This window comes from Sorex araneus, chromosome 8 (assembly GCF_027595985.1).
Source record: "Sorex araneus isolate mSorAra2 chromosome 8, mSorAra2.pri, whole genome shotgun sequence".
Classification (NCBI taxonomy): domain Eukaryota; kingdom Metazoa; phylum Chordata; class Mammalia; order Eulipotyphla; family Soricidae; genus Sorex; species Sorex araneus.
The window spans coordinates 13,101,672-13,128,619 of record NC_073309.1 but is presented as its reverse complement, the minus strand read 5'-3'; the positions used below and the strand labels follow the sequence as shown (position 1 = coordinate 13,128,619).

The window sequence follows — 26,948 nt, the reverse complement described above, 5'->3', positions numbered from 1 at the left end:
CCTCTACCGTCCCTGCTGCGGCGCGGCCGCCGCCATTGCCCGTCGCCGCCTCGGCCCGGCGTCCCCCCACCCCGCCCGCGAGGCCTCCCTTTAGACGGCGCGCGAGGCCCGCGGCGGCGGCGGCCCCGGAGGCCCGCGCGCCGGCGACTCCATTTTCCTTCCTTTGTCTCTGCCCTCGAGGCCGGCTCTTGGCCCGGCCGATTGCCCCGCCGCGGCCCGCCCTCCGTCCTCCGCCCCTCCCGCGGCGGGTGGCCTCGGCCGAGAGGCGATCGCTCGGGCCCGGCTTCCGCAGCCGCGAACACGTTCGAGGGCTCCCCGCGCCCCGCCGGCGCGCGCGCGGCCGGCTCCCCTGTGCCGTCTGGAGGTCGGGCCCGGGCCGCCGCCTCTCGCTCGGCCCATCCTCCGGCGCTCCCGATCCCCGCGACCTACCCTGCCGCCGTGCGAGCGTCTCCCGGCCGCCCGGCCGCCGCTGCCGCTCCGCGCGTCGCCCGCCGCTGGTCTCCGTCTCCGCCGAGTGGCGCAGGCGGCGCTGCTGCGGCTGCGAGCAGAGGGGACCCCAGAGCTGCCGAGAGCTCCCTCTGCAAGGCTGGCTGAGCTGCTCGCGCCTCGACGCCGCCCGAGCGGGCGGGGGGACGCGCGCTCGCCACCCCCGCCGGGCCCCGTGGCGCCCCCAAACTCGGCGCCTGGGCATCTCGCCGGACCTGACCCGTGCCCCCCCACTCCCCCCCCACACGCACACGCACACACACACACACTTGGCGGAAAGGCCACGAGTTCCGCACTGAGTAGTTTTTCTCGCGCAGGGGATCCGCACAGTTTGAGAGCTAGACAGATCTCAGAGGGATTAAACTTAATTTCACTTTGATCTCAGTTGACGCGACAAATTTCTGCATTCGGATTTACGGGCTGGTTAGATTGTTTCAAGTGACCCTTGAGTTTCCCACCCGCTCCAAAATGTCCTGACCTAACTTAGTACACTACTTTGTACCTGATGCTCTAGGGCTTGGCGAAGGCAGTTCTGCCCCGGGGATTGTGCAACCCGATCTAAAGCGCCAGTAGGACAGAATGAATTTATTCTTGACTTCACTGGTAATTTGCCCATATGCTGAAATATGAGGGTTGGTGTTGTAATTGAATCCTGGGTCACTAGCTGCACATAGTTTATAAATATCTACGTCTAATGTAACTACTCTTTAGTAGCTGACTTCCTGTGTCCCCGAGCTCAACATGAAGTAAACATTCTCATAAGTAAAGGCTCCATGCATGAAGTTTTAGATCAATTGGGAAAGTTAAGATCCCAGGTCCCTGGTTAGTGGTTAGAGCAAATGAAGTTAATCGGGGTATGTGTTTAAACTTAGTCTGTAAGTCTTGCATAATTTAGAAGCTTCCTGCTAAATTACCAGAACTTATACTTTCTGCCCCCAGGTATTCTGGCACTTTAAGCCTGAAACAGTTTTGTCAACTCCAGTGACTTTGGAGAGAAATCTGGATGAAGTTGTTTTTGAAGAAAAGCTATGATGAGCTGTGAGGAAATTTAAAAGGAAAGTTGTGCTGCCCACTGTGTAATTCAGATCTGTGGGATTTTGCAGCAGTTTGCCTCCATAGGAGAATCTTTCAACATCTTTTTTTTTTGAACCCTACAAAAGTGTTCTTTACCCCTGCCAGAGATCGGTTGCAATAAACAAACATATAGCACTGATAAAATTTCAGGCTTGGGAATAGGACCATGCTTAATTGTCTGCTGATTTTTGTGTGCAATTTTTTTGGATTCTTACAATTGGTGGGGATTTTCCTTTTTGAAATTGTGGATGACAAGTGTCATTAAAATAAGCTCCAAACGGCGGAACAATAGTACAGCAGGTAGGGTATTTACCTTGAATGTAGCTGACCTGCTTGGACCCCAGCACCACATATGTATGGTCCCCTGTGCACAGAACCAGGAGTAAGCCCTGAGTAATGCCAGGTGTGGCACCCCCCCAAAAAAGAAACCCCTAAAAATAAAACTTTAAAAGCTTCACAGTTTAAAAATTAATAGCCCATAGATCTCTCATTGAATCCAGAAATGCATGTTTGCCGAAATTAGCATTGTGCTCCCCAAACCTTACCTTGCTTTTTGATTAATTAGTGTGATATGCAGACAACTTCTTGGTGTTATCGATCATTTGCTGTGTTAAGGATATAGACCTTTTGTAAGGGTTTCTATCCCTAGGACTCTGTTTATTGGGAAAATAAAAATAGAGAATGTATTGAGGACACAAGGTTACCCACAGAAAGGTAGTACTTAGTAGTTGTATTAGAATGATTACAACAGGAGTGTTTGTGTATATAAGAAAATACTGCTTATTTAAGAGTAGTCATAAAAGTTATTTAGTGGCCCAGAAAGAGTTCCGGGTTAAGGTGCTTGTTTTGCATGCAGCTGAGTCTGGTTTGGTCCCTGGCACCACATGGTCCCCGTGCACCGCCAGAAGCGTTATTGGGTGTGACCCTGGTACTTCCTGGCACCACACCATGGGACTCATTTTGAACCTCTGTTGACCAAGAATCATCCTGAGCACTGCTTTGGGAGTTCCTCCAGCATATTCAAGTTCTAAGAGGTTACAGCTTATGCTTTAACATGCTGTCTCTGTGTTAATTAAGCCACATTCAAGTGTGAGACATCAGAGGAACATACCAGTGACTATCGCTCAGCCCCTATTTTTTTATTTTTAGGCTTCCAAAGCAGTGCTTAAGGGGCGCAGGGCCGTTTGCAGCCCTGCTTGGCCTACACAGTAGGACAGTTAAGTGCCAGGATCCGTGTGACTTACTCTGCAGTGACTTATTTCTCCTGGCAGTACTGGGGCATCATACGCAGTGTCAGGTATCGACTGAGGTCGGCTTAGTCCAAGGCAAGTACCTTCATTCCACCTTATTGTTTTGGTTCCAAAGGATTGTAGAGTTTTCAGTTGGATGTGTAGACTTGGCACATACTTGTTTTTCATATCTCTAAACTTTTTTTTGGGGGGGGGCTTTTGGTTTTGGGGCTACACCCAGCGGTGCTCAGGGATCACTCCTGGCAGGCTGGGGTGAGGGGGCAGCAGGGGTGCCGTGGATCGAATCCATGTCAGCCACATACAAAGCAAGTGACCTACCTGCTCTCTGACCCCAAATCCCTAAACTTTATCAAATCACTGTCTTCATATCTGTTGCAGCATCAACGTATTTTCTCAGTGATTTAGTATCTGACTGCAAGACATATGTAGCACTGTTTATTGTAGATTCCAAGCATATACTCTGAAGAGTAATGCCATTTTTCTATGGTTGTTCTTTTTTCTTTTTTCTTTTTTTGGCTTTTTGGGTCACACCTGGCAGAGGTGACTCCTAGCTCTGTACTCAGCAATCACTCCTGGCAATGCTGAGGGACCATACGGGATGCTGGGGATCAAATCTGAGTTTGCTGAGCGTAAGGCAAACACCCTACCCACTGTACTGTTGCTCTGCCCCCTTTTCCCTCATTTTTGATCACTGTTAAAATTTTCAGGGCTATAAAACTATTTCCTTTGAGTTATGCTAAGGACAAACTATGGACTCTGATATAACATTTGTTGCACTTCTAAATACTCTAATCCTCTATTTGTATTCTTGTAAATAGATTTGCAACCAAAGAGGCCTTTCTTTAGCTTCATTGAGAAAATATATCTGGTTACTTTGGGGGACTCTAGTTAATTGTGCAGTGAGTTCCCACTTAGTTGTATCTCATATGCTAAATTCTTTGGAAACTTTTTTTCAGATTTAGCTCTTTCATATCTCCTTTTCTTTAAATTTTTTTTTTTTGTTTTATTTCAAGAAATTAACTTAGAAAAGTGGAGGGGGAGAGGGGCTGGAGCAATAGTACAGCGGGTAGGCCTTGTACGCGGCCTACCCGGGTTCGATTCCCAGCATCCCATATGGTCCGCTGAGCACCGCCAGGGGTGATTCCTGAGTGCATGAGCCAGGAGTAACTCCTGTGCATCGCTGGGTGTAACCCAAAAAGGAAAAAAAAAAGTGGAGGGGGAGAGAGAGAAGTGTTCAGGAGAAAACACTGGCTTTTACCAGAGGGTGGAAAAGTCTTTTTTCTTACATTGTAGTGTTTCCCTTGAGCATTGCCAGAAGCTTAACAGTTCATTTTATTTGTAATTTGTGAGAAAAAATTGTCAGCTAACAATGTTTTTTGCCTAAAATATTTCATTGATCTGTTTCTGGGACTTTGAAAGGTCCGTGAAAGCTTCTCTCCATCATTATCTTATTAGAACGGAAAATATAGTATTTGTGGTGTAAACTTTTTTTTTTTCTTTTTGGGTCACACCTGGGGTTACTCCTGGCTCGGGGGACCATATGGGATGCTGGGAATTGAACCCTGGTCAGCCAGCCGCATGTGAAGCAAACGCCCTATCTGCTGCGCTATCGCTCCAGCCCCATTAAACTATTTTTTTTTAAATTTTGGTATTTGGGGCTGGCAAAGCGTGTGCCAACCTAGGTTTGAACCCGGCACCCCATCTGGTTCCCCAATCATTGCCAGGAGTGATCACAGAATGTAGAGCCAAGAGGAAACCCTGAGTACCACCAGATGAGGTTCAAAAGCTCTCCAAAAATTTTTTGTTGTTGTTGTTTGTTTTCTTTTTATTCTTTTTTATATTCTTTTTATTGTAGTCGAGGGGTAATGTGGAATTATTATAACATGGTTATAATAGTGTTGGCATATTGGCATTTGGTAAACATTGTTACTCCGCCCCCAAAATGCCAAAAGAACCTTCACCACTGTCCTTGTCACTTTTAGTCTGTTTTGTCCTCTCACTTCCCCAAATAACCTTTAATCAGTAATACCATGTAGAAAATTGTTAAAGGATTTTTTTTCTTTTTGGGTCACACCCGGTGATGCACAGGGGTTATTCCTGGCTCCTGCACTCAGGAATTACTCCTGGTGGTGCTTGGGGGACCATAGGGGATGCTGGGAATCAAACCCGGGTTGGCCGCGTGCAAGGCAAACGCCCTACCCGCTGTGCTATCGCTCCAGCCCCCAGTTAAGAGATTATTTCTTATTTCTTTGTGGGAATTTTTTTTTTTTTTTTTTTTTAGTTTTTGGGCCACAGTATTTATTTACAAGTAAGTATGTGCAGTACTTACTCCTGACTGTACTCAGGGATCACTCCTGGTAGTGCTCAGGGGACCATTATGTGGTGGTACCAGGGATTGTACTGGGCTTGGCCACATGTAAGACAAGCGCCTTACCTGTTATACAGTCTCTCTCACCCTAATAATTTTTTTTCGTGGCGGGGAGGGTAGAGGTCAGATCCATCAGTGTTCAGGAATTAGTTCTGACCCTGTGCTCAGAGATCATTCCTAGTGGTGCTCAGGAGACCATATTTGGTATTGGGGACCTAATCTGGGCCAGTCATGGACAAGACAATTGCTGTACTATTTTTCCAGTCCAGAATTAGAAATCGTTTTTTGTTGTTGTTTTTGCATTTCAGCCACACCTGGCTATTCTCAGGAGTCATTTCCTCCTCTGCAGTAAGGAATTACTTTTAGTAGTGCTTGCTTCTAGCGGTGCTCCCGGAACTGTATGGTTAACTGGGAATTCAACCCACATCAGCTGCGTGAGGAGCAGGTTCCTACAAGCCGTACTATCTCTCTGGTCCCAAATTAGTTTTTTGTAATTTGACTATATACACATGAATCCATTTAGTTTAAAGATTGTAATTCTGGGGGGAACAAAAGATTGTAATTCTGTGCTATAATTTTGGTGAGGAGGGGGCCACACCTTGTGCTCTGAGGTCCACGTGATGCCAGGGGTTAAGGCCAGGGCTCCTATGTGCAAAGGAATGTGCTCCAGCCCTCTGAGATACCTCCCTGACTCCAGTCCTATGCTGGTTCTGTTTGTTTGTTTATTTTTGGGTCACACTAAGCTGTGCTCAGGGGGTTGCTCCTGACTCTAGCTCAGGAATCACTCCTGCCATGCTTAGGGGACCATATGAGGTGCTGGGATTGAACCCGCTTTGGCTGTGTGCAAGACAAGTGCTGCTGTACTATTTCTCCAGCCCCATCTTTAGCATTTTCTACTTATTGTGCATTTTGTGCTCATAAAGTGGTTGGTGTGGCTGGGGATGTGGCTTAGCCGCAAAGTGCATGCCTTGCATTCATTAAGACCTGACTTTGATTTTTAGCACTGCAAAAAGAAACAACTAGGGGCTCCAGTGATAGCACAGCGGGTAAGGCATTTGCCTTGCATGAGGCTGACCTGGGTTCTATTCCCATATGGTTCCCTAGGCACCGCCAGTAATAATTCCTCAGTGCAGAGCCAGGAGTAACCCCCGTGCATCGCCGGGTGTGACCCAAAACGAAAAAAGAAAAAAGAAACAACTAGAGAGATAACTCAGTGGGCTAGAACACATGTTTTATAAACGGAAGCACCAGGTTTGATCCAGACACCATGTATCTCCAAAGTACTGTCAGGAGTGACCCCCCTCCCCCCCCCCGCCCCAGCACCGAGCCAGGAGTAGGCCCTGAGCACTGCCTGGTGTGTCTCAAAAGAAAACAAGTGAAATGATTTATGCTTCTATTTTAGAATGATTACAGACCTGGGGCCAAAGAACAAGATGCACTAGTGGACAGATTGCTGATCAGAAGCTTGAAAACTGGGTTCTGTTTTTCTTCCTCAAATTGATTTTGCAGCCACGGAGAGGTAAATGTAATTTCCACTTACTGGTCTTAAAAATGGGAGCTCATAAGACCCTCATGGGGTTGGATGAGTTGGATTATTTTTGGAAATGGAAGATGTAAGATGTGGATGATAGAGAGCATGCAAGCTTTATAGTTAGAGGTCTGGGTTTAAAACTGCACTGCCACATACCCTGGGTGATCCTGAGCCACTTAATCTTTCTACCTTTACAGTCCCCATTTGTGAAAAAAAATGACACCAATTATGGAAGTCTCAGAGTTGATAAAATGTGTGAAGCATTAAATACTATTTTAAGTACCATTCTGAGCTTGTATCTAGCAAGATCCCAGAAAAATGGCTGCTTTTGTATGATTAAGTACTTAGACTCTTGGCAGATAGCCTCAAAAGTCCTTATCCTGTGGTAATTAGTAATTTTGATAAGGGACAGATAGAAACCTATTCTTAAGAACACTAGTATGCTAGATTAACATTATTATTATTACTGTACCTCTGGACTTAATACCAGATTTCCAAAACTGGGAGGCCGCTTTCGCGACCACGCAACATCATATGCTCTTTGTTACCAACAATAGAAAACATACAGTCTAATGATGCCATTCCGACAGGTCTGACTGTTGGAGGAAAAACTCCAAATAATGATAGTGAGTTTCCTGTCGAAAATTGAATGTAATCAAAGTAAGGAAAGAGTAAAGTGAAAATCATCTGCCACACAGGCAGAGGGGGAGTGAGAGGGGGGTATGCTGGGGTTTTTGGTGGTGGAACATGTGCACTGGTGAAGGGATGGATGTTTGAGCGTAGTGTGACTGAGACTCGATCCTAAAAGCCCTGTAACTGTTCTCACGGTGACTCAATTAAAAAATAAATTAAAAAAAAATGTTATTTCTGACTTAGCATAGCTCATCACCTGTGTTTACATCAAAATGGGATAATCATGATCAGTTTTTTTTTTAATTTTTGAAAGTTCAATTAAAATTTACTGTAATTTCTGCAATAAAATATAATGCACATTATAGGAAACTTGGAATAAGTCTCTTGTAATGTTAGGGTCTGCTAGACTTTAGCATCTCAATAATAACAAAATAGTGTTCCCTGTGTGGAAAAATATCTCTTCACAGGCTACCAGGTACAGCACATCTTTCTGGTCCTCTTGAAAAATCTGAAAATAGTTTTAATTATACTTGTGTAACAGCAGAATGAAATGTTGATAGAAATTACAAATGCTGAGTTTAGATAAGTTTATGTTAATGAATCAGTGATCTTTTTCTTACAAACTATGGCTGGAGCAGATAGAGGAGACAGGGAAAAGGAATGAAAGCTCTATTCTTCAAATCTCTGTTATCTAAATGGGCATCTTGGTACCTTGATAGTAGGAAAAGCCGGGGTCAGTGTACTCATACCTTGTGGATGAAGAAACAATTTGTGCCTTGCAGGTTCTTTTAGGAATGTAGTTATAGAATGCATACTAATGAACTGCTGAAGAGTAAAACAATAGTGATTTAAAAGCTGTTGAGAAAATTAACCTGAAAAGTTTGGGTAATGGGAATTTGGAAGCTTATTGGTTACTTTTAAGTATTTTGGCTAGCTTAATTATTTAGATCCCTGTTTCTCAAACTGGGATATGAATACCCTTAGGGTACAAAGTGGTATCATTCCTGGGTACTTGAAGCCACAAGATAAACATGACCCATCTTCCTGGAGCTTCAGTTGTGCTCATTGAGGGGGCGGTGAGTTAAGTAATTTAACTGGTAAGTAATCCAATTTTTTTACATTAAAAGAAAAATATATTTGAGCAGAATATGAACTCTCTTACTTGTTTAAGATAACATCTTCAATGAGATGAGACATGATTGCCTTTGAGTGGGAATCTTTTTTGTGTGGGGGAGTGTTTTGTGTGTTACTACAGTGGACTCTTTCTGTTTTGTTTCTCAGCCACACTGGCTGTGCTCAGGGTTTACTCTTGGCTCTGCGTTCTGGATCATTCCTGGTGGGCTAGTGGTTGGGAGGAGGGGAGAACATGTATGATGGGATCAAGCCTGGGGCAGCTGGGTGCAAGGCAGGTACCATACCCACTGTGCTCTCTCTCGTCTCTGCAGTGGAATCACTCGAGAAAAACGCTTTATTTGGTTGTTTGTTTTGGCCACACCTGGTGGTGCTCAGTGCTATGTGGGGTTTGGAGACCATATGGGGTGCTAGGGATCAAATGTGGGTCAGCCACGTGTACGGCAAGTGTCCTACCCACTATGCTGTTGCTCTGGCCCCATGAGAAGAAATGTTTTGAGCTATAAAGTAATTCTACCATTCAGTTTCATTTTTTACTTCTCTATGGAATAAGAAAGTTAGATTGTATTCAGTGGTACTTACATGCTTGCTCCTACAGTCTCAGTCTGTCAATCACAGGTTGTTTCTAGATGACTGAACCAAGTTAGAAACTTGAGTTAGAAACAGTGGGGTGGAGAAAGAGAAGAGAGGAGAGAGAGTGTGTTTAATCTGACACTGATGGTAGTAGAGCCACATCCCTGGACCCAAAAGCAACTTGTTTTGTTTGTTTGGGGGCCACACCTGACCATGCTTCGGGGTAATTTCTGCCTTTGCACTCAGGAATTACTCCTAGTGTTGCTCAGGGGACTATATGGGCTAATAGGGGATCAACCTTGTGTCAGCCAAGTGCAAGGCAAATATCCTATGCATTGCAGGCTACAATTGACAGTGCTCAGAAACCACTCAAAGCTCAGTTGCTGGAATGCTCTTTTTGGTGCTGGAGATTGAACCCAGACCCAGCCCTCTTACATGCAAAGTATGCACTCAGCCTTTGAAGCTTTCTGTCCAGCCCTAAAAGAAATTCTCAACGGTCTTGTTTGTTTTCCAGTGATTTAATTTCTTGCTAGTGTTTTGTTCTTTGAGGAGAACTTGGGCCTCACCCTGCAGTGCTCAGGGGCTATTGCTCTGGGGACTGTAGTGTGCCTGGCATTTCATCTGGGGTCAGCTGCATGCCTTAATCTCTGGACTGTCTCTCTTGTCTTAAATGTTTGTTCTTTTTTGACACTTCAGAGTTGCATTTTCAAGCAGAGGGGAGCTTGGTGGCATAGCTCCTCCCTTGCAGTTCAAAGGTTGTCCCTTCCTACCACACCACTGCCCTGCTTCACATGCCCATTGTCAAGGATTCTGACAACATGCCACTGCTATTTGTGATCTCTGGGACCCCAGCAAAGTGTGCCTCTCTTGTAAGCACTGCAACTGAAGATTAAGTCTTGAATCAAATATGTTCAAGGACAATGGGGATGGGAAGGGATTGCATTTTTGGTCATGCCTAATTCTGAATATAGGTTTTACGTGTGAACCTAATTGGTTCTAGGTATACTGAAAGGTGATTTTTTTTTTCTGAAATGATGTGATTCAGACCAGCCAAGCTAGATATTCACTAAGAATATTTAAACTTGATATTTACCGAACACTTGTAACGTGCTCATTCAGTACTTTGAATACTGCCTTTTTACTTTGTGCTAGGCACTGCATTAGGTACTAGGAATTTGAAGATGAATAAGAAAAGGATCCTTTTCCTGAGGATCTTGAGTATGGGGCAAAAGATCTGATCTGTAAGTGTCAACTTGATGCACTGATAAAACTGTTCCGGAGCTGGGGGTGTTTCTTACGTGTAGATGACATGCTTTGATGTGCAAAGCCAAGGTCTCCAACACTATTCTCTTTCACTGTGGCCACCAGGTACTATCAGGTGTGGCCCTTACAACACTGAAAAATTCATTAAAAGATACGATGTGTTGGGGTCAGAGCATAGTACAGCAGGGAGGGCTTTTGTCTTTCACGTGGCTAACCTGGGTTCGATCTCCAGCACCCCATATTGTTCCCCGAGCATCGCCAGGAGTAACCCCTGAGCAATGCCCAAGTGTGACCCAAAAGCCAAAAAAAAAAAAAAACCACCCACAAAAAGATAAATTGTGTTCAGGGTGCAGAGACAGATCAATTACAGGAGTTGGTGAGATTTGGGGGAGAGACCCTTGTCTAGATAGAGCAAAAAATAAAACAGAAACAAATTTAACAAATTTTAATCCAGCTAGGGCACCAAAGGTTGGCTGTGCAGCTTAGTAGTTGTATGATCTTGAACAATTCCATTAAAGATGACATATTGTAAGAGACTTTTTAAGTAGTTAAATGAGTGTTAATGGAGAAAATACATACTATCTAGCAGGGCCAGAGTGATAGTAGAGCAGGTAGGGCATTTGCCTTGCATGCAGCTGACCCAAGTTCAGTCCTCAGTATTCCCTGGTGTTCCCCTGAGCTCACTGGGAGTGATTGCTGAGCTCAGAGCCAAGAGTAAACTCCTAAGAATTGCCCAGTGTGACCCAAAAACCTAAAATTAAATCTGTATGTCTATGTTTGCAACTATAACGATAACATGCTATTTAGATGTGAAATTATGGTGTGCTCATTTTCGTTGTGCCTGGCGCACACCTGAAGCTCTGGGAGTCCCTGCCAGCAGAGCTGCTGGGTCACACTCAGCACTTGCTCATTTGATGACTTTTTAAAAAAAAACTTTTGTTTTGGTGTGGGGGAGCTGCACATACTGCAATGCTGAGGGGGGACCATGTGGTGCCTGGGATAGAACTTGGGCCTCCCACATGCAAGCATGTGCTCAGTCCTGTGAGCTCTCTCCAGTTCGTGCATACTTGTGATTAAGTAAATGATTCTGTATAGCTTTAAATCTTAGGGTTTTTTTTTAAGTCACTTTAGTGTATAGATTAGGTTTTTAAATCATTGTAATTCTAATTCATATTTGCATGTTAAATATGAATTAGTGGCATGCATTTGCTCTCTTCACCTAAATAGGTTTCAGATATATGTCTGGTTTTGGATTATAGACAAAGGGGTGTCACATCGGGAGACCAATCTTCCTACTTTTGTTCAATTTTACTTTGTGTGGTTATTAAAATTTTCTGTCTGGATACAGGAGAGATTGTGTAGGAGCTAAGGTTCTTGCTTTGTCAAACCTGGTTCAGTCCCTACTTGGTGCCCTAAGAATAGAGCCAGGAGTAAGCCCTGAGCACAAAATAAAATTTTAAAAATTTCCTGACTTTTATAGCTATGGAGTCTTGGTACTTGTTCCTTTCCTACCTAAAAGGATTAACTTAATTGATGGCCTTAAAAGTACGCACGTTGGTAAAGCCAGGTGAAATTTTATTTCTTTATTTTTTTTTCTTTTCTTTTTCTTTTTATTTTTTCGTATTTTTTTATTTTTTTTTTCTTTTTATTAAGCCAGGTGAAATTTTAAAGCTACCTGTCAATCTTCTTACTTCACAGATACAATCGCTCAAGAGGGGTTAGAGACATAGTATGGGGGTAAGCATAGGGCTCTTGTCTTGCATGTGCCTAACCCTTGTTTATCTCTGGTACTACATATGGTCCCCTAACACCGCCAGAGGTCACTCTGGAGCACAGAGCCAGGAATAGCCACTGAGCACTTCCAGGTGTAGCCCCCGTCACTCTCCCTCCAAAAAACTTAAGCAGCAAGGTCATTTTATTTATTTGTTTGTTTGGGGGGTTTGGCCACACCCAGCGATGCACGCTCAGGGGCTACTTCTCCCTGTGTACTCAGGAATTAACTCCTAGCAGTGCATAGGGAGACTGTCCACATGAGATACCGGGAATTGAACCCTGGTGGGCTTGCCTACCTGCTGTACTATCTCTAGCCCTTAGTTTTTAATTTGGGGGCACATACACATCTATGCACAAAGCTTACTCCTGGCTCTGTCTCAGACAATACTCCTGGTAGGACTCGGGGGACCATATGGAGTACCGGGATCAAACTTTATTAATCATGTGCAAGGCATGTACTATTATTTGGACCCCAGGTTATTTTGTACAGTGTTATGGATGTGGAGGGCAAATGTTTATTCTTCTCCAGTCTGCCTCTGAACAGTCTCTGGGCTTCATAGAATATCCTGCTAATTGGATTTTTTTAATGTCTCTCTCTGTCTCTCTGGTTTGGGGCTGCACCTGGCAGTGCTCAGGAGTTACTTCTGGCATTGCATTAAGAATTCGTTCTTGGAGCTGGAGCGATAGCACAGCGGGTAGGGCGTTTGCCTTGCACTCGGCCGACGCGGGTTGGATCCCCAGCATCCCATATGGTCCCCTGAGTGCAAAGCCGGGAGTAACCCCTGTGTATCGCCAGGTGAGACAAGAAAAAAAAAAAAGCGTTCTTGTGGCTGGAGAGATAGCACAGCGGGTAGGGTGTTTGCCTTGCACACAGCTGACCTGGGTTCGATTCCCAGGATCCCATATGGTCCCCTGAGTACCACCAGGGGTAATTCCTGAGTGCAGAGCCAGGAGTGACGCCTGTGCATCACTGGTGTGACCCAAAAAGCTAAATAAATAGTTTTACTGAAACAAATTGACTTAAGAGATGGAGCTAGAGACATTGTACAGCAAGTAGGATACTTTCGTTGCACTTGACCAACCTGGGTTCAATCCCTGGCACTCCAAATGACCCCTGAGTCTGAGCACTTTGAGGTGTGGCCCGAAAATTACTCCTTAAAAAAAAAGATATTTACTTAGAGAAATGTGAAAGGAAAAAAGAGAAATAATATAGTCAAGAGGGAATATAGGCTTTTCCAAACTAGCAAGTCTTTCTCTAACTCTTCTGCTTTCTGTTTTTCAGGTTTTTTTTTTCTTTTTATCTGTTGAATAACACTTAAATCATTTATTTGTATTTTATGCTATTACACTATTTACTCACTAATGATGTCTTATTCTTTATTGTTTGATTTTGGGCCACATCCAACGATGCTCCGTGCTTGCTACTAGCTTTGTGCTCAGAGATTACTCCTGGTGGAGCCTGAGGGGATTATATGGGATCCTGGGAACAGAACCTGGGTCAGCCACGTGCAAGGCAAACTCCCTACTTGTACTATTGCTCTAACCCCTGATGTCTTATTCTTTAATATTTTTAACAACTTCTTCATTTTGAACTTATCCATACCACCTAGAGAGATTTTTTTAATATTGGTGACATCCTTAATAGAGGTGAAACTTGAGATAATACATGCCATTATTGGTAGACTTGAGGTTTGTTTTTTTAACTTTTTTGAGGGGGGGTCACACCCAGTGATGCACAGGGGTCACTCCTGGCTCTTCACTCAGGAATCATCCCTGGCGGTGCTCAGGGGACCATATGGGATACTGGGATTCGAACCCGGGTCGGCCGCATGCAAAGCAAACGCCCTACCCACTGTGCTATCGCTCCAGCCCCGAAAAGTCACCAAAATTTTGGTTAGGCAGCAGGTTATTTCTTTCAGAAATGAAATATAGCATAGACTCCTGAAACAGGAAAATTTTTTTCTTCTGTAGTTAATGCTTTTCAGTCACTGTTCAGTGATTATCAGTATGCCAAAGGCAGTAATAGTCAGATACTGGGAAAAAGGAGATATGAGAAATGTCTTACTTTTTTCCTAAAAGTGAAGATGAAGGGCCTAAGTTACAGTAAATAGCAATTAAGGTACTTGCCCTTTGCCAGGTTTGATCACTGGCATCCCATATGGTTCCCCGAGCGGCAGCAGGAGTGATTCCTGAGTACAGATCCAGGAATATCCTCTCAGCACTGTCAGGTATGGCCCTCAAACCACCTCCCCCACCGGGGGCGGAAGGGTAGGGGGAAGAAAAATAAGATATTTTATGATTCTTGCTATTTTTTAACTCTTAAAAAATGGAATTTCCGCTTTTCTTTTTTTTTTTTTTTTAAGCGTGTGTCATCCATACACAAGCCATGCTAATCTTCTCAGTATTGTTCCAGGTTTAGCATAGTCTACAAAACTAGGACAGACTTTGAGACTTTTTAGCTAAAACAACACCAATATCAGTATAGTAGAAAACTAGAGATATTTGGGTTTGATTTGATACTTACCTATCTCATTTTATAACATTTGTTCAAGGTGGTAGATTCTTTGCATTCTTTTTTTGACGTGGGTGGGGCACACCAAGCAGCCCTCAGGGCTTATTCCTGTCTCTGCACTCAGGGATCACTTCTGGCAGACTTGGGGGACCATATGGGGTGCTGGGGATCAAATCTAGATTGGTCATGTACAAGGCAAGTGGACTCCCTATACAGATGTTCTACATTTTTAACGTTTCTTATATACTCAGTGATAAAAGACTATAGGATTGCTCTAAAGCCTTGGCTGACCCGATTTCAGGGATATGAATCTAGAGGAGAGTAAATAGAAATTGTGTAGTCCCTGCTATAGTCATCCTATGGAGAGCAAGTGATGTACCACTAAGTTTCAGGCTCTAGAGAGCAGAGAGGGGCAATATATGCCTGGAGGCAGCCTCCAGTATTGTAGTGCCAGCATATAGACTTCTAAACAATCTTTATCTTCTGTTTGTTTGTTTTTTTCTGGTAAGGGACAGTGGGGGAAGGCACACCTGGTGATGCCTCGGGGCTGACTCCTGGTTCTTCACTCAGGGACTACTCCTGGCAGGACTCAGGCACCATCTGGAGTGCCAAGATTGAACCTGGGTCAGCCGCAAGCAAGGCAAAGTCCCTACTCACTCTATTATTGCTCCAGCCCCTAGCGTCTTTTTTTTTTTTTTGCTTTTTGGGTCACACCTGGTGATGCACAGGGGTTACTCCTGGCTCTTCACTCAGGAATTACCCTTGGCGGTGCTCAGGGGACCATATGGGATGCTGGGAATCGAACCCGGGTCGGCCACATGCAAGGCAAACGCCCTACCCGCTGTGCTATCTCTCCAGCCCCAGCGTCTATCTTTTTGATAAATATGTTCACTAAGTAAAATAAACAGGCTCCTCTCATTGAGACAGTAGAACATGATCTCAGAAAACAATTTACAGTAATAAATTTGAGATAGTTTTATAGAGGTCCACCTTGTTTTGATGAATATTTTTATGTAATATTTGTCTGGTTTCATATGTGCTTAAGTGTTGCATGCTGTTTCCTCTGAGACTGTTCCTTGCACTTACTGTTTGCCTGACAATATCCATCTCATTCGTTAAGATCTAGATTTAACAATTCCTCTCCTTGAAGTTCTGCACCTGCACCCGTTTTATTTATCTTCTCTTTGTTTTTCTGCCATACCTGGCATAGCTCAGGGCTTACTTACTCTTGACTCTGTGCTCAGGATTTACCCCTGGCTCTCTGCTCAAGGATCACTCCTGGCAGTGCTCAGGGTACCATATGTGGTACCAGAATTGAAATGGGGTCAACCATATGCAAGGACAAGCTCCTTCCCAGTTTTACTATCTCTCTGGGCCCTTTAGTTATTGTGTAACTAATAAAAATTATGCTAACTGCTGTCACTAAACGCTCTTTTTTTTTTTTTGACCCCAGCTCTTTGCAGCTGGTCTTTTCCCTCCTTCACTCCATTCCTTCCTTCTTCTCCCTTTCCTTCTTGTTTTCTTACTTCTGCAATAAAAGGAAAAGTCTTACCTGTAGATAACATCACATACCTTTTGATGACAATGATTTGGTTTAACATTTCTTATTCTTGGTAGCAAAAGAAATGTTTTATTATTTTATTTTATTTTATTTTTTTGCTTTTTGGGTCACACCTGGCGATTCACAGGGGTTACTCCTGGCTCTGCACTCAGGAATTACCCCTGGCCGTGCTCAGGGGACCATATGGGATGCTGGGATTTGAACCTGGGTCGGCCGCGTGCAAGGCAAACGCCCTACCCGCTGTGCTATCTCTCCAGCCCCGCAAAAGGAATGTTTTACTTCCTTCATGGTAGTTGCTTTTACAAATATTTTTATTATTCTATTTCATAGATTTAATAAGAACTAAGAATCTCAGATTTGGGGAGGGGTGTGCTATACCCTTCAGTGCTCAGAGGCTAATCTTGGCTCTATGTTCAGGAGTGACCCCTGGCAGTGCTTGGGGAATTTTAGGGGGACATGTGGTGCCACAGATCATGCTAGGGTTGGCCACATAAAGGCATGCACCTTAACCTCTGTCTGATCCCTTAGACCTCTTAACTCTGAACTGAGGAATCACTCCTGGTGATGCTCAGTGAACCAAATGGGATGCTGGGGATTGAACCTGCATCGTTCCTGTGCAAAGCAAGCATCTTACCCACTGTGTCTCTGTTAAATATTTTGTTTGTTTCTTTTTTAATAGCAGCTTAAGGCCTAACTATTTTATTTCCCTTTCACTTGTGTGAAATAAAAGTTTGGTTATCAGGGTCAGAGCTATAATACAGCAGGAAGGGCATTTGCCTTGTTCTCATCTGGCCTGGGTTCGGTCCCCAGCATCTATTGAGATCTCCTGAGCACCACCAGGAGTGATCCCTGAGCGTTGCCAGGTGTGTCCCAAAAGCCCCTCCAAAAGAAAAAGTTTTGTTATGAGACAGTAATAAGAAGCAGTTTCACATTTGTCAGACAATGGGTTCAATCTTCAGTGCCACGCAGAAAATAAATAAAAATAAAGGTAATGACTGAGAACAGAGGCATGCCTGTCACTGAGGCAGTGCTACTAAAGATAAAGACTCCTTTCATTTCCTGTCACCCTGAAATAAATGATCACTAATATTTTTCTACTCAGACTGAGTCATCTCCACTGAGCTCTTTCCCATCTTTATTGTAATCTGCTACTTTTCTGGTATTTTGTAGCCATTAATGGTCATGATACTTTGGTATCTCAGACGATGATATTTTAGTTGTAGCAGTGTAAAGTGGTTATTTTATAAGACTTTTTACCTAGCTGTTTTTTTTTTTTTAACACCCTGCTCAGCAGTGCTCAGGGCTTAATCCCGGCTCTGTGCTTAGGGGTCACTCTTGGAGGGGCTCAGGGAACATACAGGGTGGTAGAGATCAAGCCCGGGTCTGCCACCGATAAGGCAAGCATCTTACCCACTGTACTATCTCTCCGCCCCCTAATTTGATTTTTTTTGGCTAGTGGTCAGCTTTTTATTTCATTATCAGAAGAAACTGCAGATTTTTAATACTTTTTTAATTGTTACTTAATGTTCCCTACAGAATACTTCACCTTTTTGTTCTTCTAGCTAAAATTAATTCTTTTTATTTAAAAGATCTAGGAAATGGGGTTGGAGTGATAGCACAGCGGGTAGGGTGTTTGATAGCACAGCAGAATCCCAGCATCCCATATGGTGCCCTGAGCACCGCCAGGAGTAATTCCAGAGTGCAGAGCCAGGAGTAACCCCTGTGCATTGCCAGGCGTGACAAATAAATAAACAAACAAACAAACAAATAAATAAATAAATAAATGATCTAGGAAAGAAAACTACAAGGTATCTCCTTTCTTCTCTACTTTCTAATGATGTCTGATGGTTTGAGAAGTCTGAAGGTAAGTTCTTTTAGGTTACCTTCGTGTTAGACTATTTCAAAATTTTGTTGTGTCTATTTTTATTCATATGAAAGCCTCCTAGAGGGATAGGCAGTAGCTCAAGGGTTGGAGCACGGATCTGGCATGCAGAGGTGCCCGGTTCAGTCCCAGCATAGCATGGTCACCTTAGTATCACTGGGAGTGGTGCCCAAAAATACTTCCAAGCCTTAACTCCCTAGTTTATGCAAATATACTAATAGGTTCAAATTTCACATTTTTTTAAAGGCACTGCTGTCTAAATACAGAAATTGCAACAAATCCTCAAAAGAATAAGTATAAAACATTATGGGAGGATCTAGCAATGGCAGCCCCAATGCCAGACAATAGCCTTGACCCTTCCTGCACTGTTGTCTGATTATCACTGGGAGTTATCGTCTAGGCTCTCTGATCAATGCTTCAGTGAGAGAGGGATTAGAACAAATTGTACAAAATTGAGAGTGAAACCATGAATTTGAAATTGATTCACTAAAAAGTGTTTGGCCTCAGTTTGTTGGATAGGCTCGAAGATAAGCCTGGGGTACTACTCTTTTTTTCTTTTTTATTCTTAAATTTGATCAGGTTCTGTTTTCTTTCCAGTTGGTTCCTTCATCCTTTAAGAAATCCAATAGTTTGAGAAGTAATTTTTGTGGGGGAAAATTCATCTAAGGATTTTTTTTAAATTTTTTTAATTTTTTGTTTCTTTTGGGGGGTCACACCTGGCTCTGCACTCAGGAATTACTCCTGGCAGTGCTCCGGGGACCATATGGGATGCTGGGAATCGAACCCGGGTCGGCCGCGTGCAAGGCAAACGCCCTACCCGCTGTGCTATCACTCCAGCCCCTCATCTAACGATTATGATCAGAATTCTAAAAAACTGAAAGGTTATATGTTTTTCTGCTGACATGTATCAATGCTTTTGGGGTGGCCTAAAAGATACCGGGGAAGCACAATGGCCCGGTTCTGTGCCAGAGACATTTTATTTTAACTTTACTGTAGCCTGTGATACCATAATTATTCCTGTTTTATGGGGAAGAAAACTGAGAAAAATAGTGAATCTCATCCCAGGTCATACAACTAATTGAGTTAAGCCTGAAGTGGAGTGTTGAGAACCATTTTTTTTTCCCCCACACATACCAGATTGTGCTCAGGGATCCCTTTTGTGTGGGCTCAGGGAGCCAGGCAATCAAACCCAGGTCAGTCAAATGCAAGGCAAGTGCCTTACCTGCTCTATTTCTCTGGCCCCACTTTCCCTGCCCCCCATTTTGGGCCATACCCAAGCACAGTGTTCCTGAGATCCTGCTAGCAAACCAGTCTTACAAACCTATACTCATATCTCTGGAACCAGAAACAGAATTTAAGCTCAGTGGACTCCGCTGACAGGTGCCATCTTGACAGCAGTTTCAGCCTAGCTGACTGAAGTGCTGGTGTGCACGTAATGGGACTCATTCTCTTAAGCAACACCCGAGGGCAGATCCCTGAGGAGAGCTCCACCCCCCCCCCCTAGCAAATAGCTGAGCTAGCCTGGGGGCTAAGAGACAGTTATCAAGAGTGCTTTCTTCTGGGCTTGGAAGATAGCATCAATGCTTGCCCCAGACTGAATTTGATCCTTAGGGTCACATGACCTCCTTAGTATTGCAGGTTTAGCTCTGATGACAGTGATAGCCAACAACACTGGATATAGCACCCCCCCAAAAAAAAAAATAAATAAGGTGCTTCCCACCAGATCTTGACCCCTTCAGGCTACATCGAACTGCTAGTAAGCAAGCCACATTCCTGCAGAAATAAAGCATCCTGCAGCTCTCAGAAAAACAGTTCTGCACCTCCTATATTCCTTAGCAGCTCATGGCCAGCTAGCTTCTGTCTTTGTGACTGGAACAGCTAGTAGTTGCCGGGCACTGGAGACCTTGAAACCCTTATTACTGACCAAGCCCACTTGAATTTAACTCCTAAGTGCCCCACGGTGCCTGTGCTCTCAAACCCCTGGACTGCCCATGCTGTTCACTCTTTGTCATGTGTCATGGCAAAGACCAGGTACTTGAGTCTGAATTTCCAGATCTCCTTCCCCCATCCCCAACACCCAGGCACACTTGACCTTGGTGCTATATCTAGTGCCAGGCTCTTAGGAGCTGCAAACTCCCACTCACTGTTTTGTCCCTATTTGACATGTAGTCAGTGTAGTCATAGTCTGTGTCAAGTACTTACGAATTAGTTCTCTGGGTGTCACCCAATCCTCCTCAAGCACAAGCCCCCAGGTCCTCAAGGAACTGGGAAACATATGAGGAGATAAGGAACTCGAATAAATGAATAAATCAAGTCAATCTTCTAAAAAAGTTTATCAGCACCACCTAGACAAGATATCTGAAGTAAATGTCAAAAGCAAGAGACCTAATGGTGCTCACTGAAATGAGAAGGTACTGGTATAGAACATCATAAAAAGAAAGTTTGAGCCGGAGCCATAGTACAGCAGGTAGGGTTCTTGCCTTGCACATGATTGACCTGTGTTCGATCCTCAGCATTCCATATGGTCCCCTGAGCATAGAGCCAGGAGTAAGCCCTGTGTGTGGCCCCAAAACAAAACCAAAAAATGTTTCGAGAAAAGCCCAAGAAGAAATCATAGACCTAATGAATATAGCAGGGGCTAGGTAGAAGTAGTAAAGGGGTTAGAATTAGGGTGCATACCTTGCGTGTGCCTGACCTATGTTCAATCCGCCATGCCACATGGCCTCCCTGGCATCACTGCAGGCCCCTGAACACTGTCTTGATTGCATTGAACATATTAGCCCCATTGGCCAAGTTCCCCAAAGTTCTTGAACACCAGTTGGGATGATACCCCTTCCCAAAAGGGAAAAAAAATCAGTGAGCTTAGAGATAAGCCTCCAAAATAAGCAGCAAATGGTATTAAAAATTATGAAGATAACATGAGCGATATGGGAGAGCAATAATAGGAATAACAGCGGGTAGAGCGTTTGCCTTATACAATAGCTGACCTGAGTTTGATCTTCATAATCCATATGGTCCCCCGAGCTCACCAGGAATGATCCCTGAGTACAGCCAGGAGTAAGCCCTGGGCACACTGGCTATGACCCAAATTACAGCCACCACCCTCCCCCCCCTAAAAAAAAAGAAAAGAATCTTCTCATCATGGGGATTCCAGAGAACAGGGGCAGGATTATAATTGTTAATAATATTATTTGGCTTGGGGAGCACTAGTTTATCACTGAGATTTGAAGGAGAAATAAAAATAAAGAACTTTGGACTGGAGAGAGAGAACAGACGGTAAAGTGCTTGCCTTTCATGTGGCTGACCTGCCACCACATATTAGTTCGTGAACACTACCAGATCTGAGCATAGACAGAGCCAGAAATAGCCCCTGAGCATGGCCGTGTGTGGTCTTAAAATAAAAAACAAAAATTTTTAAATCTTTTTTTTTTTTTTTTTTTTTTTGCTTTTTGGGTCACACCCAGCGATGCTCAGGGGTCACTCCTGGCTCTGCACTCAGGAATTACCCCTGGCCGTGCTCAGGGGACCATATGGGATGCTGGGAATCGAACCCAGATCAGCCATGTGCAAGGCAAATGCCCTACCCACTGTGTTATTACTCCAGCCCCTTAAATCTTATTTTTCTAAAACGTTTTAGATCTTTATCTTTTATTTTGAGTAAGTTGAGTAGTTTGCAGTTTTCAATAATGATAACTTGCTTTATTTTTTCCCTCGTTTTTCATTGTTAGAGGCTTAACCAGTTTTCGTGGCTGTTCAAAACTTTAGCTTGTATTAATATTTTTTCCCCAAAATTTCTGTTGATTTCTATTCTTAAATTTTCTGTTATTTTTGTTTGTGCCTTTTTCTTTTAAAAGATTATTGAGGTAGAGACTAAATTATTTTCCTTTTTAATTTTACGAGCATTTTGTATTAAAAGGACTCTTAGAGGTTTCACAATAACAGGAAAAATAGCAACTTGAGTTCGAAAGCTTTATCCAAACATGTAAAACCTGATCAAGTTTATCTAAGCATAGGGCATACTGCCAAAGCAAAACATAGTAGAAGTAGTCTTTTAGGGGCTCCAAAAGATCTTGTGACCCATTCAGCTTTCTGGTGGTCTGAATTATTCTGGGCTAAAGCTTAGATAGGAATGCTAAGTTTCACAGAGAGGCCAGATCAGTTACGTATAGAAAAGTCCTTCCTTGCCAGTAAGGGCCATTGCTAACCTCACAGCAGCACAGCCACTGGTGATCCAAGTGTGTGAGCAGGAGTGGAAAATAGCCAGTGTGGGATTGAGCATAGAAGGTGGATAGCGATGGCCTATGGGAAACTGGCGGGGAATGTTTTGTGTTCAGTGCCAGACCCGGTGGTCCTCTGTTGCTGAAGGTTAACTCCCAGTATTGTAGGAGACCTGCAGCCCCGTGAGCTATCTCCCTGCTCTTTTTTTTTTTCTTTTCTTTTTGGGTCACACCTGGCGATGCACAGGGGTCACTCTTGGCTCTGCACTCAGGAATTACTCCTGGCGGTGCCCAGAGGACCATATGGGATGCTGGGAATCAAACCTGGGTCAGCTGCGCGCAAGGCAAACTCCCTACCCGCTGTGCTATCTCTCCAGCCCCTCTCCCTGCTCTTAAGAGGAATTTTAAGGGACCAGGGCAATAGTGCAGTAGCTGGGGCTTGCCTTCCACATGGTCAACCCTTATGACCCCTGAGCGCTGCTGGGTGTAACCCAACTCTCTGCCCCTCAATAAAGGGAATTTTAAGATAGAAAAGATTCAGAGGGGCTGGCGAGAAGAGAGTTCAGTAAATAAGGCACTTCCTTGGATGTTGCCAACCTGGGTTTGAGCATTCAGTATATCTCTATACCTGGCAGGAGAAATACCTGCACACCATTGCATATAGCCCGAAATCTAAAAGAAAAAAATAGAAAAGATTTGAGTTGCATAGAGGTGACAGAAGAGACAGAGACAAAAAGTGAGAGCTGATACAGCAGATTCCCCAAGGATGCAGGCCTGGCCCTGGTGGCATATAAATCATGGACAAGCTTTGGGGACTTTGTGTAGAGGCTAGTTCTCTGCATTTTCTTTCTCAGACAGTCTCAGAGGCAAGGACGTGTTCCAATACTAATTTCCCCGTCTTCATTTTTCCTTTCTTCTATTGGGGGGTGGAAGGGGAATACCTCTCAATGTTCAGGGGTTACCCCTGACTCTGCTCTGGGCTGGAGCAATAGTACATTAGGTAGGGCTGTGCTTGGTCTGTAGGATTGGCCTTGCATGTGGCCAACCCAGGTTCAGTCCCCGGCATCCCATGTGGTCCCCCTAGCGCCACCAGGAGTACTTACTGAGTGAAGAGCCAAGAGGAACCAAAAAGAAAAGAGAAAAAAAAATTGTTATGCATTTCATTTTCCAGATTTTTATAAAGAAAGTGGTATGGTTTTGATTATGTGGGGGAAAGGTTGTGTTCCAGAAGTATATTGAAATCCCCCCCTTTTTTTTCCTTTTGCTTTTTTGGGCCACATCCAGCGATGGTCCACAAAAGATTTGACAAAACCTAAAAAATATTCCTTCGAGGGAAGAGAGGAGAGTAAGTACAATGTCTAGTAAATGGGAAGAGAGACCTGGTTCAAAACCTATTAGATTAGTCATAGTTTTAGAGGAGGACAAACTCCTTTCCTTACACAAAGTCAGGTGTAGGGATCCACTGATCAAAGTGATAAACTGATACAGCTAAGCAATCTATGGGCGATACTGGTGACTTTCTACTTTATATCTGAATGCACAGGCTGATGAGTGTGGCCCTTTTGGGTGTTTTCACAGAGTGAGAAACTCTCAACTCAGTTCCTTGGCAGCACAGTCAGTTTCAATTTATACTACCTTGTACCAATCAATTCTGTTTCTGTCTGCTTTATAGCTATGACCTTTTTAGGTTGGACTTGATTACAAGTAATTTCTAAATGTTTAAATCCCTAAATTCGTGGTAGAGACGGTGGATTTTTCTATGCCTTTCAAATTATTGGGTGTTGTACAACTCACAAAATTCAGAGATTGAATTTTTTTTTCCTCCACTACTGGGAATATCTAAGTGGACTGAGATTACATCGTGATTCTGAGGAGCATTATCATTTACAGCTTATGGGGTTTTTTTGTTCTTGTCTTTGATAGTTTACTCATGGCAAGTAGCCATGGTGGTTTTGGCTTTTTTTTTTTCTGTTTTTTAACATCTAGATTTGGAGGTATTATCTACTTTTCTGGGTTACTAATTTCATGGCTTAGAAAATTCTTTTTAAAAATGACTGAAGAGGGGTCAGAACAATAGCAGTACAACAGGTAGGGCTTTTGCCTTGCATGCGGCTGACCTGGGTTCAGTTCCCGGCATCTCATATGGTCCCCTGAGCATCGCTAGGAGTGACCCAAAAAGCAAAAAGAAAAACAACCAACCAAACAAAATTACTGAAGAGAGGCTGAAGTCATAATAGAGCAGTTAGGGTGCTTGACTTGCATGTGGCCGGCCTAGATTTGATCCCTGGCATCTCTTGTGGTCCCTGGAGAATCTCCAGATGTGGCCCCCAAACAAAAAAAACAGAGTGACTCAGTCTTTAGACTGAGCCTGGAACAGCCACGTAGTATTTGCCCTGTGCAGCCCCACCAGATACACACTGGCACTTGAGACTTTTATTATGTTTATATTGGATAGCATAAACACAGAATATTCCTATTTCAAAAATAATTAAATTTGGCAATATTAGTTGTATAAAAATAATTATTGTTGGGGCTGGAGTTATATAGTACAGCAGGAAGGGTGTTTTCTTTGCATGCAGTCAACCCGGTTTCAATCCCCAGCATCCCAGATGGTCCCACGAGAGCACCGTCAGGAGTAATTCCTGAGTGCAGAGCCAGGAGTAACCCCTGACCATCACCAGGTGTGATCCAAGAAGCCAAAATAATAATAATTATTATTATTGCTAGAATGCTTTAAATACTCTTTCATTATCTGAAATATAAATGATACCTTTAAAAATGTTAGCATGTTGATGCTCAGATTTTTTTTATAGGCAGATAATAAAGCACTGTCCAATTTTATTATGTTTCTACTTTTATGAAGCATTTAGTTAGAAGCCTTTGAATTGAACTTCGTATTTTTCTCGTTATCGAGAACAAGGGATTAATGAAAGTAGATAATAGAACAAATCAGACTGATAACTCTGCAGCCTACTGACGAAAAAGGCTGAGGTTTTTCCATCAGCTTTGGTTTTGCCCCAGTCAGAGGTAGGGTTTGCTGAGTCTGTCCAAAATTGTAGGTTGCTTTAAATATGATTCTGTCCTCAAAGAGCTTTCACAAACCTACTGGGGGAAAGAAATGAATCATTTTGAGAAAACTAAGTACAGAATAATGTTATTTTATCATAGGACATTCAGATAAAAACAATAGCTTCAGAACCTCAAAGGTTTTGTGCTAAAGATGAAGTGGACCTGAGTGAGATGGTTAAGAACAAATTGGGGGAGGGCTGAGTGATATTTCAGTGGTGTAAGGTACTTGCCTTGCTCATGGCCAACCTGACACTACTTAATCGCCCTCCCAAGCCCACCAGGAGAGATCTCTGGTGCAGAGCCAGGAATAAGCCCTGAGCACAGCTGGGTATGACTCAGAAGCAGAAACAAACAGAAAACCCAATCCAGGGGAGGGAGAAGGCACTGAAAACAGTTGTGATTATTGTGAAAAGAGTTTGAAATGATGTGTGCCAAAAAGCAACATGCTACAAATACAGATTTTCTAAGGCCTGAACCTTGAGGGAAATTTAAAAGTCAGATGGGTGTTAGGTATATCAGGCAACTCCTCCTTTTGCAAAATTGGAGACACCCTTCTCACCCCCCCCTTTTTGAGGGGATACTTTCGTGGTTTTGGATTGTTTGTTGTTGGACCATACCTGGCAGTACTCAAAGTTTATTCCTGGCTCTGCGCTCAGTGATCATTCCTGGCAGAGGGCCAGAGAGATAGTACAGCAAGTAAGGTTCTTAACTTGCACGCGACAAGCCTAGATTTGACCCGTGGCTCAACATATGGTTCCCGCAAGTCCCCCCAGGAGTGATTCTTGAGCACAGGACCAGGAGTAAACCCTGAGCACTGCAGGGAGTATCCCAAACCCACTCACCCCTCTCCTAAATACAATAAAATAAAGCCCTGGGTTGGGGTGAGAGATTGGAACAGAGCTTCGCATATGGGGGCTCTGGGTTAGATCCCTCCTACTGCATAGTTTGTTACCCTACTTCTCCTCAAAGACCTCCAGGAGTGGTCCCTGTATCACCGGGTAGGACACAAATCAAAAAATTGAAAATTAAGTAGGGGGAGCTAGAGAGATAGGAAGTACAGAGGGTAGGAAGTACAGCAGGTGCTCGCCTTGCCCACAGCTAACCTGGGTGATTCCTACTGCTGGCACTGCATATGGTCCCTTGAGCACAGAGCTAGGAGTCATCCCTAAGCATAGAGCCAGGAGTAAGCTGTGAGCACCACTGTTAGTAGCCTAAAAAGCAAGGGACCAGAGAGAGAGAGTATAGAGAGGGTAAAGCTCTTGCATGCATCAAACCTGGGTTCATTCACTTGGACTCCATATGGTCCCCTGAACTCAGGCGTAATCCCTGAACACAGCCTGTGGTGTGCACCCTCCCTTCCACCCGCCCCAAAGGGAAGAAAAGAATATACTTAAATAGTAAGAACCATGGTATCTGGGAGATAGCTCTAAGGAGCTGGAGCATATCCCTGGCATGTGGAAGCCCTGAATTCTAGCCTTGATATACCACATGACCCCCTGAGTAGTACCATATTACTGGACCCAAACATTAAAATATCTGATCCACACAGTGGGGTCTAGTGTACTGGGGCTGGCCTTGAGCATTGACTAGGAAGTCTAATAAATAAATAGATAGTGTTTTGTATA

At 43.8% G+C, this 26,948-nt stretch overlaps 2 protein-coding genes and 1 pseudogene across 8 annotated transcripts in view; 1 reads left to right on the top strand and 2 right to left on the bottom strand.

The window, feature by feature from the left end:
* The window catches only part of AGRP (agouti related neuropeptide), a 62,865-nt gene extending 62,170 nt beyond the window's left edge, over window positions 1-695 (bottom strand). For 3 of the 4 annotated variants that reach the window (XR_008631295.1, XR_008631296.1, XR_008631294.1), the window contains exon 1: window positions 430-567. Coding sequence is in view for 1 of the 4 variants with exons in the window: in XM_055146414.1 (XP_055002389.1) it covers window positions 430-691 (262 nt within the window). In the remaining 3 variants the exon portion in view is untranslated. Of the gene's footprint in view, window positions 1-429 lie in introns of all 4 variants that reach the window. The other variant, XM_055146414.1, reaches the window with a different exon arrangement.
* The window catches only part of CTCF (CCCTC-binding factor), a 50,395-nt gene that overhangs the window by 300 nt on the left and 23,147 nt on the right, over window positions 1-26,948 (top strand). The window contains exons 2-3 of one of the 4 annotated variants that reach the window (XM_055146398.1): window positions 6,581-6,697; window positions 8,327-8,439. The exons of 2 other annotated variants lie outside the window; for them this stretch is intronic. The gene's annotated coding sequence lies outside the window, so the exon portion shown is untranslated. The remainder of the gene's footprint in view (window positions 1-6,580; window positions 6,698-8,326; window positions 8,440-26,948) is intronic. One more of the 4 variants, XM_055146399.1, reaches the window with a different exon arrangement.
* Window positions 14,405-14,525, bottom strand: LOC129406872 (U6 spliceosomal RNA; annotated as a pseudogene).